Source organism: Pogoniulus pusillus, chromosome 13 (assembly GCF_015220805.1).
Source record: "Pogoniulus pusillus isolate bPogPus1 chromosome 13, bPogPus1.pri, whole genome shotgun sequence".
NCBI classification, from domain to species: domain Eukaryota; kingdom Metazoa; phylum Chordata; class Aves; order Piciformes; family Lybiidae; genus Pogoniulus; species Pogoniulus pusillus.
In genome coordinates, this window is record NC_087276.1 from 15,116,376 (window position 1) to 15,128,601 (window position 12,226).

General features: G+C 39.7%; 1 protein-coding gene across 12 annotated transcripts in view; it reads right to left on the minus strand.

Annotated features, from left to right (window-relative positions):
- The window catches only part of RBFOX1 (RNA binding fox-1 homolog 1), a 1,229,664-nt gene that overhangs the window by 1,084,699 nt on the left and 132,739 nt on the right, over positions 1-12,226 (minus strand). For all 12 annotated transcript variants that reach the window (XM_064153056.1, XM_064153048.1, XM_064153051.1 and 9 more), the window contains exon 2: positions 6,258-6,317. In XM_064153056.1, the coding sequence (XP_064009126.1) occupies positions 6,258-6,317 (60 nt within the window). The remainder of the gene's footprint in view (positions 1-6,257; positions 6,318-12,226) is intronic.

The following is a 12,226-nucleotide window of genomic DNA, read 5'->3' on the forward strand; positions in this document are numbered from 1 at the left end:
CCTGGGTTTACTTTCATGCAATGCATACAGCCCTGTTACAAGACAGCTCCAAAAACGGCAGAGTGAACGTCCAGAAGTTATCTCAGAATTCTCAGGTTTGATACTTCAGCAATACTGTTCATGTGAACTGAAAGCGAATGAAAACCCACAGAAAATACTAACTGAACTATAAATACTTGTAATATTAATGATGCATTTGATCTATTTGCCTCTAAGAGCAATAAAAGCACCCAAATGATCTGTTAGAATTAATGGTTTGAATTTTGCTTGTGCAAATATTAATGCAGATCAATTATTTTATTCATTTGTTTTCCAGATGCCTTTTTCCATCTCCTGACTGACGGAAGAAGATTCAAAGGCAAAGCGAGAAAAATGATGACATTCCCTTTAGTTTCACTCCAATTATTTAACTATGACATTTTCAGAACTGCTGTAGAAAGTGGCTATTTATACCTTATTTAATACAGTCTCTTGTATTCCATCTATGGGAGCACAATCCACTTCTACAAACAAGTCAGTGCTGCTAGCAGGGAAAGATGTCAACTTCTATGCAATTTTCACACACCTTTCATGCAGACACAGACTTGTCCTACTTTTTCTTAAGATTGTGAGCACAGAGTCCTTTCTGAATGTGTTTCATTCCAGCATTTAGAACCACAAAAATGTGAATATTACTAGCACCTGAAAAGGTTGGGGTTTTTTTCCCTTCTTTGCTCATTCCACAACCACTCTAAAAAGAATCCTGTTTCCCTTCATTTAATTCATAGGTTGGCTTCCTTTTCCAAATAGGTGTGCCACCAGACTTGACTGAGAGCCTTCAAACGTTGGTTTGGTTTCTCCTTCCTGTGCAACAATGCAAACAGCAACTCACATGGCACTGACTCTGCTCATGCATGTTCTCTTCATTGGCTATTCCTTTACCCCTCAATATGGAAAGCTGCTGTCCAGACCCAGCTTTTCTTTCCAAAGCATGAAAAACATGAAAGGATCTTTAAGATCTTTTTCAACCCTAATAATTGCATGAGTCTGTGATCTTCTATCAGGTGTAACCTGGCATTTCAGCAGGTCTCTAGATTCATCTGCTTCTTAGCATTTGAATTTTCAGCTCTTGGAATTTACTTATTTTATTTTGACTGACTTTCAACTCCTTAGCCAAAGCACAGAAGTAGAAGAACTTCTGATAGAGAAAGGAAGAAAGACTGCTAAGAGAACAAGGCATTACTTAATACCATTTTTATTGGCAGACAAGATGACACCAAAATTGATTTTAATCAATGGAACATCAAAATATCAACCTCTGTCAACTTGTCCTAAAGATCTGCTTTTCTAAGTATAGTAGAACACCTACAACTCTAATTTAGCGTTTCAGATAAGTACTGCCTTAGGCAGGGCTAACCCGTGATAATGAACACAGCAAGGTAGGCACCTAATTTAATGACAACATACAAGTCATAACCTAATGGAAGAGCAAAGGGTATCAGTATAGTGCAGGAGTTTGAATGAAAGGATAAGTGGTTAGTCTTCATTTGTCATTAAATAGCATTTATAATTGGAAGCTTTTCTCCATCCAACCTGTACCGGTAACACTAGCTCATCATTTCAATTACACTGGAGGATTTTCAAGAGGACTGTTTCCAGTTTCCATGGACTGTAGCCTCCAGCCATTGAGGCAACTCACTTGCTGTGAATGAAAATCCACTTCCATGTGTGACAATAATGAGCACTAACACTGAAAACAAATGAAAGTGGTAGGAATAACAGTCAAGGTTCCTTAACTGCCTCTAACTTATTCTGTCTGCTGTGGATTAACACAGCAATACATTTCACATGCCTGGATATTCAAAAGCAGAAAGCCCTCTTGATATAAAACCTGACAAAATCTCCCCACAAGGCATCTCAGGTAAAATTTTAACCTTGTTTTGAGTTCGATTCACATGCACTGAAACCCGTAAAATACTCTCAGATCTGCCTGACAGCACTGTAATGAATCCTACATTTTACAGCAATTCTATATGTTAGGTTGAAAATTAAAAGTTACCAATATTTCCCCCAAGTTTTTCTTTTTTTTTTTAGTTCTCAGAAGATAAATCAATTCACCAGCATCAGTCAAGATATTCACACAATGCACCTTCCCTTCTCCCCTACACAGGAGACTCTTCCACCCAACGCATTATCCATATGCTCCACGATGATGCTTAGGGAGGAGCTGGGTTTTCTTTCAATCCTATTTTTGCCCCAGTGGTGACAAATTTATTTAATTTTTTTTAAAGAATGCTGGTGCTATGATACATTCCATTCAATAGGAAAGGGAAATTTAGAGAAAGCCACTTTTTTTTTTCTGCAAGCCATTATCTCCAGCTAATAGATCTCTCTCCTGAAGCAGCAGTAGAGACAAGGTAACTTCAGGTAGCTAGCACATTTCTATTCAGATCACAGGCAGCAATTCTTGCAGCAATTTTATTTCTCAGCAAAAATCATTATTGTCCCTACTGAATTACCCTGAAAAGTCCTATTTTACTCCCGGTACCTTTTCTCAACAGCTCTTGATTAAAAACTGTGCATGGTATTTGTTATCAAATATCAATATATAGACAAGAATTTGAGAAATGGAGACTGGAGGAAAAGCAAAAGCATTTTACAAAATGTAAACCTTTAAATGAGTAGGGATGAGACTTTAAGGTAGCCTAGGAATAACAGAATCACCTGGATCAGAAAAGACTTTTAAGATTGTCAAGTCCAGACACCAGCCTAACACTGACAAGTCCTTGACTGAGCCATATCCCTGAGGATATGCCTCCAATCTCCCTTAAGCCTCCTTTTCTCCAGCTCCTCCACCTGCTCCTCACCAGATGTGTTCTCCAGACCCTTCACCAGCTCCATTGCCCTTCTCTAGAGATACTCCAGTGTCTTAATATACTTCCTAGAGTGAAGGTTGCCAAAGTGAACCCAACCCAATAATTGGGATGCAGCCTCAACAGTGCTGAGCACAAAGGTAAAATCACATTCCTAATCCTGCTGGTCACACCATTCCTGGTACAGGCCAGGATGCTACTGGCCCTCTTGGCTGCCTGGGCATGCTGCTGGCTCACATTCAGCTGGCTACCAATCAACATCCCCACATTGCTCTGTGCTCAGCAGCTTTCCAGCCACTCCTCCCCAAACCTGTAGCTCTGACAGAGGCTATAGTGGACAAAGTGCAGAACCTGGCATTTGGCCTTATCAAAACCCATACGATTGCTCACAATCCACTGATCCTGTCTGTTCAGATCCCTCTGCAGAGCCTCCCTACCCTCAAGCTGTCAATTCTTCCACTCAGCTTGGTGCTGTCCTCAAATGTACTAACGGTGCACTTGATCCCACTCATCCAGGTCATTAATGAAGATGTTAAACAGGATTGACCCCAGCACTGAGTCCTGGGGAACACCACTTGTAGGAGAAGACTATGAAATTGCAGATAGAGGCAGTTCATCACTTAAAGGACACCATAAGAAAAGGGACCAAAAAAAGGAGACAGAATCAGCCCAAATACAGCCCTTTAGATTCTGACAGCTAGTCATTTAGCAACATCTTAAAGCCTCCCAATAGTAATTTCTTCAGTCACTCCACAGGTACAACTGCCTGCCTGATGAGATTTAAGGACAAAAGGAAGGTTTTAAAAGGCACAATCACTCAGCTTAATGAAAACATCTTGAATTATTCAACAAACAATCTATTAAGCAGCTCTACCTATCAAGAAACAGGAAGTTTGATAGATCTGACTCACCATCAAGTTACCACTGTAGTTTTATATCACTGTATCCAGCCATTTCAATAAAGCCTCAATTATGTAAGACAGAAGTAAATGCAGTCTATGAGTTTCAGCTGCATTAGACTTTCATAGAGGATCTGTCACTAAGAGCAGGAAAAGCAGCCAAGAATTACTTTTAAAAAAAGAGAGAGAGAGAACAACAACTGGAAATAAGCCTTTCAGACTCTGGAACTGGGGCATTATTCAATAATTCATTCTCAGATCCATTTGAATTCTTATCTGTCAACTCTCCTTTTATTACCAGATTGTTCTATAAGCAATGATCTGGCAACACATTTGAAAAATCTATGTATTCCTTCTCATCCATCACAACAAACAATTTTCCAAGCGACAACAAAGACAGTGTAATTTCAAGAGAAATAAGCTCAACTCTTAACTCATTATTTTTCATGCCATGGTTGTGTGGCATCAGAAATATCATGACAAACAGGAAACTCTTTTCTCATCTCATCACAACCCTCTCCAGTAGATCAAAATACACTGCTAATCTTGCCTTTGTAACTCTTCCCCCCACCCAAAAATAAGCAAATCAGGTTCAAATTACTGACGTTCAAGCAAAACAACTTAAATCCTGTTAAGTCAGTACACTGAAGGCACTTTATTATAGGCAACAGCAAATAAAAGATTCAACCAGAAGGAGAAGAAAAAAAAAAAGAATGAAAAGAATGTGAACTTGCAGGCTAAGTGTGGTCAATAAAGACAGTGAAGCTCCCATCCCACGTCTCCCAACCTCCCTTTTTTTAAAGAAGAGGGAAGTTTTCAATGTAAAATCATAGGTGGTTATAAGAACTCGTTCATAGAATTGTCATAGAATCCTACCATGGATTAGGTTGGATGGGTCCTCAGAGATCACCTACTCCAACCTTTCCACCATGGGTGGTGGCACCTCTCCACTAGACTTGGCTGCTCAAGGCTTTATCCAGCCTGGCCTCGAACACCTCCAGGGAAGAGGCATCCACAACTTCCCTGGGCAACCTATTCCAGAGTCCTACCACCTGCAATTCTCAACTGTAGAAATCACATTCAGCCAGAAAATAAAACACACTACATCATTCTTCAAAACCTACATTTTGAACTGGTACAGACCTAATTTCAATGCAAATATATGAAAGACAGAGACAAGTCCCTGAAAGCAAGCCTTCACCTCTCACAACATTATTTTACAAGTTAACTTTTGACAAGCTAACAGCAGAGCTGCACCTTTTCAGTAGCTATTAAAGCTTTCAAAAGCTGTTCCAGTAGAAAGGAAGTATCAGTATCAGTCCAGCAAGAATTATTGAAAGCAGATGTGCTTCCAAAACTTAGTACATAGGGTAAAAAAGGTTCTGTCAATCCAGAAACATTAAAATTCTCCTGTCTGCTTTGATCTTTCAAGATATTTTTATATTAGTATGGCTAAGCAGTTCCAAAAGGCAGTGATTTCAAACCAATAGTCAGTGTTCATCTGGAGAAAGTCCAACCACCTCCTTCATTCTTCATTCACAGAACTTTTAATGCCTAAGCCTCGTGTTTAAAATTGCATTAATCATATGTGTAAATCAGAAAAAGAAGTTTTGCCAGAAGCTTGAATTACTGTGCATATTTGACAGCTCACATCTGAGGGTATACAATTAAGATAATCAGATGGAAAAAAAAAAAGTAGCCACAAACCCCAAAAGCCCAAATGTGAACAGTGACAGCATGTCAATTACTGGTATCACCCAACCATTACTGCCCCCACCCAACCCAGGGGCATCATGAGGGACCAGAAAATAATTGATTAAAGGGACCTGACTGCAACAAATGCTGGACTTTGTGTGATCAAATAGAGCTGAGTATCATCAGCACCTTTTGCACCTTAGCATAAACTTACTTTATGGTACACTTACTTCCTGATGAATATTAAGAGTATATGGAAAATCAAGGAGAGGTGCAGCACAGGGACAGAGAGGTTGTTTCTTTATACCAGTATAAGGTGCAGTCCTGCTCACTGTTTAGGTAAATGGCATCATTACCCTTGTAAACACTTTGCTCTTGCATGTTACTGAACTTGTCCAAACTTCTCTTTTCTTTTCTGCATATACCCTCAGTTGGGCACACCATAACCATAAAGAATTGCAGGGGTGTTGAACTGCAGCTCACACTTAGAGTTCACTCAGATGCCATCTTGCTCTGCACAGCACTGAAACTCAACCCAAACCAAGTGTGTATGCTGATGTGATACAGTCAGCAGCATACAAGACAGATTCACCAGGCTCGAGTTTTATCCTGTTTGGTGAGATAGAGCTTTCCTATACTAATGTGTTCAAATATTAAAAAGCATTTAAACAAATTCACGTACAGCCACTTCCAAAGCATTGAGGTGTCACAGGTATAAATTGGTTGCAGTGATAGATGATTGAATCTACTTAAAAGAAAATCTAACCTCAGTTACAGAATCTGATCTATTCAGGAAAATGCTTCTACTTACGGGATCCTGAGGACTGTTCTTGGCACTAGAAACCAGAGTTGTAACATCAGAATTACAGTCCTGAAATGATAGAGGAAGGAAAAAAAAGTCAGGTTAAACAGGGGCTTTACATAAGGGGCATAATGTGCCTCATGGTGCACATCATACAGACAGAACACACATAAACATAGGGCACAGTGCATCTTGAACTTACTTGTGTTCAATGCTCATCACCTTCCACCCGGTCTTCTAATTAGCATGCCCCTTCCTGTGACAGGGCTACCAGGCAGTAGGTTGCATGGCTGACCTTAGCTCATAGTTTCACAGTGCTTGCAAAGGGCAATGCAAGAATTGAAACTATAAGCTAACCATTCTGCAGGGCTACTGCTTCTGCAAAGCTCTCAAGGACAGGCAGGCTGGCAGACAAAGAGCAGATTTTGTTGTACACAACTCTTTCTTTTCCAGAAGGCAATACCCTGAGTTCCAAATGACCCTGTCATCCTAAACAGGTATTTTGCAAATACATCCTCCTCCACTGCTTATTTCCAAGCGTTGCACAGCACTGTGAACCCGTAATAAATCAAACAGCTTGGAGCTATGCTGCATATGGGACATCTCCTTAGGAAGCTTGTGATGTGCTCCGTATTTGTGACACACTGCTCACCTCTGATAATCCAGGGCATGTTGAGCCAGGAGCTAAAAGTTCAATTAGCAAAACTCCTCAGACCAAGGTTACTTTTAGGGGGACAGAGAATTCCAAACTAATCTAAACCTGTTAGGAAGAGCCTGAGTCCTCTCCCAAATAGTGCCAGAAGCTTGGCCTGAGCAGACTGGTATCTGTCAAACACCAGTTTCCTCCCCCTGTGTTACTAAGACTGAAATAATCATTCACTCATTACAGCCTCAATAGCAGCATTCAGGTGCAGCTTTCTAAGAGAATAACAAGAGATTAATTTTCTGCTCTCGTCCTCAGGGTCATCATCACATTTCCCTATATGCTATTTCTGTATTTCAAACAAACACACACAACTATTCACACTAATTTTCATGTGATATCTCATTATATGAGCTCCTATACTTTCCAGTTATGCAGAGTATTAGCCCACTGACAAATCATGTAGCCATCTATTTATCTTGGAGTCTACTGGAAAGCATGTGGCAGCATGAGAAAGAAAAACTTCCTCCTACACAACTGTACCTCATGTTCCTCTCACTGCCTCCTCCAGATAATTTCTATTAGGCCTCTTGTTTCCATGAACATTTGGAATTTGAGGTTCTCTCTCAAAGGTGGAATCTCAACAACCATTTACAGTCTGTTATGAAGCTCTGGTCTGTTCTAAATGGCAGCTGTGCTTCCTCCACACCAGGCTTTCCAGAAGGTTCTCATCATTTTCTCTGCTATCCATCTGCCCTTGCAGAAATCATAAAATAGCATTAAAACACTCCCTAAATTTTATACGAGGCACATCCTTCTCCCCATCCCTCCAACTGAAAGTTTAGAGTAAATGTCAGCTTACAGACATTACTATCCATTTGTCTGCCTTTAATGGGAAAAATAAATTTTGTCAGTCTTTCCCCAGTGCTAAAAGTCTTAGCTACTCCCTGGGGATAGAAAGAATCAATGCAAGTAAGATCCATATTTTCTTTTTTGGAACACTACTACTTCCAGCAATTTATTTGACTGACTCTGCCTTCTATTACCATGTAAATTGTTTCAGGCTGCAGGAAAAAAAAAAAAAAAAAAAGTATTAATCTCCCCTCAGTAAGTCATAAAATAAAGAAATCAATTTCAAGGTCAATTTAGTCTAAATAACACCTGCTGCCCTTTTTGTAACATGCAGACTCCTCTGAAACACTAAGTTGCTGTCTATAAAGGCATCAATATGCGATGTTTCACATGAATCAAGGTAACGTACGGTAGAGAACAGCCCATTCTCACCAGACCATCTGAAGCTTAGGAAGAGATTCCAAACAGGTCCCTTCTCATCATATATTTTCAGCATAAGCATGAGGCTTTATAATAAAACTAAAGCTCTGGAGTTCTTGTGTGCACAGGGGTCTGATTCTGCAAGGAGCTTTTAGGGATGCTGAGAGACTAAGCTCTGACCAGGAACTATTCAGGTCCAGGAAGCATGAGCCTCAAAGCAAGAATTTCATAAAGGGAAAGAAATTAAGTAGACACAAGAAAACAACTTTTCTTCTTCTAGTGGAAAACAGAATGGAATGACAAGGAAAGGGAATGAAATGCAGTGATGAGGTGTTTTTAGCCCTTACCAAGAATTCAAGAGATGAAAACAATTTGCAAATTTCTCTCTTGCTTGCACAAAGGGAAAACTTTTAAAACAAGATGCTTTTCTCTTTTGATTGAAACCAGTCCTGTTTCACTTTTGGTATACTTGGCAGGTTTGTGTGATAGCATAAGACTACATTTGATGATTCTATAGATCCTGTATCTTTGTGCACTGGCTCCTGAGAAGTTCACCTTGGACTCTGCTCCTTGTCTGGGCAGTAACAGAACAGCTACAAATACACAGGACTGCATGGGCTGGTGAATATGCCTCTCCTCACTGCCCTCACTGCAATACTTCTTTCCTTTAAGTTTAATACAGCTGTTTTTTCTTGTCCATGCACAATTCATAGTAGTGTTCGCACCTCCCTAAATACAAAACCCTGATCGAGTAATTCTGAGATGCCAGGCAGTCAAGAAAGACAGTTATCTGGGACAAAGCTGGAGCACGGGGACGTAATTCTTTGTCAACCAGCCAAGACATTTCAAGTCTTTGCAGCAGCCATTAGGTTGCAAGCTAAGGCACACACCAAACCTACCACATCTGAAAAGGTGACAGATTTGTTATAACCTTTTTACTTCCTCCCCCAGAGTCCCCCAGCAGAAGATAATCAATACTCAAGCAGCAAAATTTCTAAGTGAAACAAATAGCTTGATATTCTGGAAAGAGGATTCAACAATTCAGAATTAGCATATATGGAGCAATTTTATATGTATAGTCTTTAGATATCAGCTTTATATTTCAGTGAGAGTAGATTTTGCTTAAAAGAATCAAAATATCATTTAATCAACTCTAACATTTGCATACATTTATAGACTACTATGATTCCCTCATGATACAATACTAAAAGAAATTTATATTTGAAGGAAACAGTAATAAGGAATGCTTCTCTTCAACAGCACTCAGTGAATCCAGCAAAGGTTACTTAGAAATAACTGTGACTATAGAAATTCACCAAACAAGCTGTCATTTTTCTGGATACTAGAGGGGGAAAAAAAATATTGGTTACAAGAAACTCTTTGTGAAATGTTATTGTCATAAGCCATCAAAGATAATGGCTGTGTGTCAGGAGCTGCCAATATGCTTACAGATTCAGCAAGTCAAGAAACAAATATGAGATTTACCAGAAGTGATAAGCATATTAATGTTAGATCACTTAAAATTATACAAATACTCATTTTGCAGTTGAACGTGTTTTAACAGCATGAGATTCCACAGCAGAAAAATAAACAGAGATCTGGAAGAGTTATTCAAGAGCTCAGATGATCAGAGACTTAAAGAAAGAGTGACTATTTTGAAGCAGCGTGTTTGCTGAGGTTAGAAGAACTAACAGCAACAGCAGAGATGCACAGCAGGACAGGGGGATGTAAGAAATGAGAGGACTGTTTTCAAAGGGAAATTATCTTTTCAATATGCCACGCAGAAGCTTCAAAATGGAACAACGAAGGGGAGATGTTTCCTGAAGATGAAGAACATAAGCAGCGCCAGAAGAAACGTAGAAAATTCCTAGCTACATCTGCTCTGTTGAATTGCTGAATACTTCCTAACCCTCAGTCAGTCAAGTGGGTAAATTATTGCAGGATCTGCTGTGAAATCAAATTGAAGGAAAAGACAAAACAACTCTAGAGTTAAATAAATACTTTCAAAGTGTAATCACAAAGAAAAGTGCTAAGATGGGGATGTCTGACATGGCCTATTTATCTCCTGAGTGGAATTACTTTAGGTTTACTGAGGCAGAAGCTTTCAGTAACCTACAAGTCTCTCTGGGATATTTATCTAGGAGTGTTAAAAGACAATCAGGAGCAGAATCTGCAGAGTAATGATAATCATCACTGAGGTGTCACAGTCTGAAGAGTTCATCCTTGCACTGTAAATAGCCAGCCAACATTGCCATGTATCTGGGGAAAAATCAGTCCTGCCCTTGGGTGCAGGTAACTCTGATTAGCAGACCTCAAAGTACAGCTGAGTTCAGATAAAAAATAAGTTTCTGTCTGGGTTGAAAGCTCACAGAAACCTAGCTGGGCTGTAATTCTGCTCCAAACAGCCTCACACAATGACTCCTGGTTTGCAGCAACACAAGCAAAACGTGTTGGGCTAGAAGTCTCACAGAAACCCACTCCCACAGCCCTCCATCACCAAACCACATCATCAGGAAATATTACAGTCAGAAACCCCGACTATTTTCTTCTTCTTTTTATTTTAATTCCTACCCTCTTATGCTACGGCATTATCAATCAATTATTTATTTTCTCAGGTTTATTTCTCTAGGGTGACCAACCTATCTACCTTACCACAGAAACAGAAAACACTATCTGCAGAAAATATTTTTAATGGGACTCTGTGGCATCAGTTAGAATGAAGCTGTGCACAAATCCAATTTGATATCTATCTGGCATCAAGATCTGTTAATGACACAGCATTCATGTTATGCAAATAGTGATGAATTTTAACTTCCTTTCATTCTCCTACCTCATAATGCTGAGGTAAGCTGTTACATGCAAGTATCTGTTTATGAGGTTTTAGAAAAAACAAATACAAGCTTTACTGTGCTATTTCAGAGCTGAATCATTTAGAATGAAATTGGTGTCTCTTATGGTAAAATCAATTGCTATCTGCATGTAGTCTTCTAGAAGACCAGAAGTTACTTCTGCTGCACACAGCCATGTACACATACACACACACCCACGTAGTGCTTCTGTCTGTATATGCCTCAGGCAAAAATACCAGCGCATGTTGGGGCAATGTTCCAACATTTCCTTTTTATGGATTGCTGTTACTCTAACTCCAAAAGTAAACATTCACTGTTGTGAGAAGTCAAAGTTCATGCAGGCTAAGTGATGGCTGCATACCCCCCTTTGCTTTAAGTGTCCCTGGGACACAGCCGACAACCATATGTACCACAAGCGAATACCATGTAGCTTTCAAAGGCACTTTTCCTTCCTTCCCTACATCCAAGACAAGGACTGATAAAGACAAACATTCTATTTTATGAGTATGTTACACCTTGTGCTGTGATATTTGTGTGCTACCTTCCCTTCTGTCCTATTACAGCAGTATGCTGTGCACTGCCCCTGGCTCAGGTGGTTCCTCCTACAAGCATTTTAAGAGTCATAGAATCCTACAACGGCTTAGGTGAGAAGGGACTTCAGAGATCATATACTCCAACCTCACCACCTGTAATGGAGGAGTAATTAATGTGAGATGATGTTTTTCCAAAATTAATATTGTTTATTCATTTTGATATTCAGAACTCTCACCACCCCCGGCTACTAATTTTAATAATAATCAGTTCTTCACATGGTCATGGAAACATTACACAGAGGAATAACTAGATCTAGAAATAACTAGCAAAAATATAACAACATTAATTGAGCTGGAAGAGAAGGTTCCTGCAGTTAATAGACCAATTGTGGTTGATTATACTGCTTGTCCACTAGATGGATTCAAGGAGCTGCTTTCTCCTTATGGGAGAAGGCAATGATGAATTATAAGACGCTTTAAGTATTTACTCACAAAATATTATCTCCTGACTCATGGGGCTAGCTACAGCTTCAGACAATACCCAAATGCTTTCAGGGCATTCTGTTACTGTCTTGTCAGCCACTGAGCTTCTGATTATTCCCAGGCTTCACAGAGTGCTGGGAAAAGAGGCAGACAATTTCTGGCCTTATCCTGGCTTCTCTGGATGATCTGTGTTTCTCC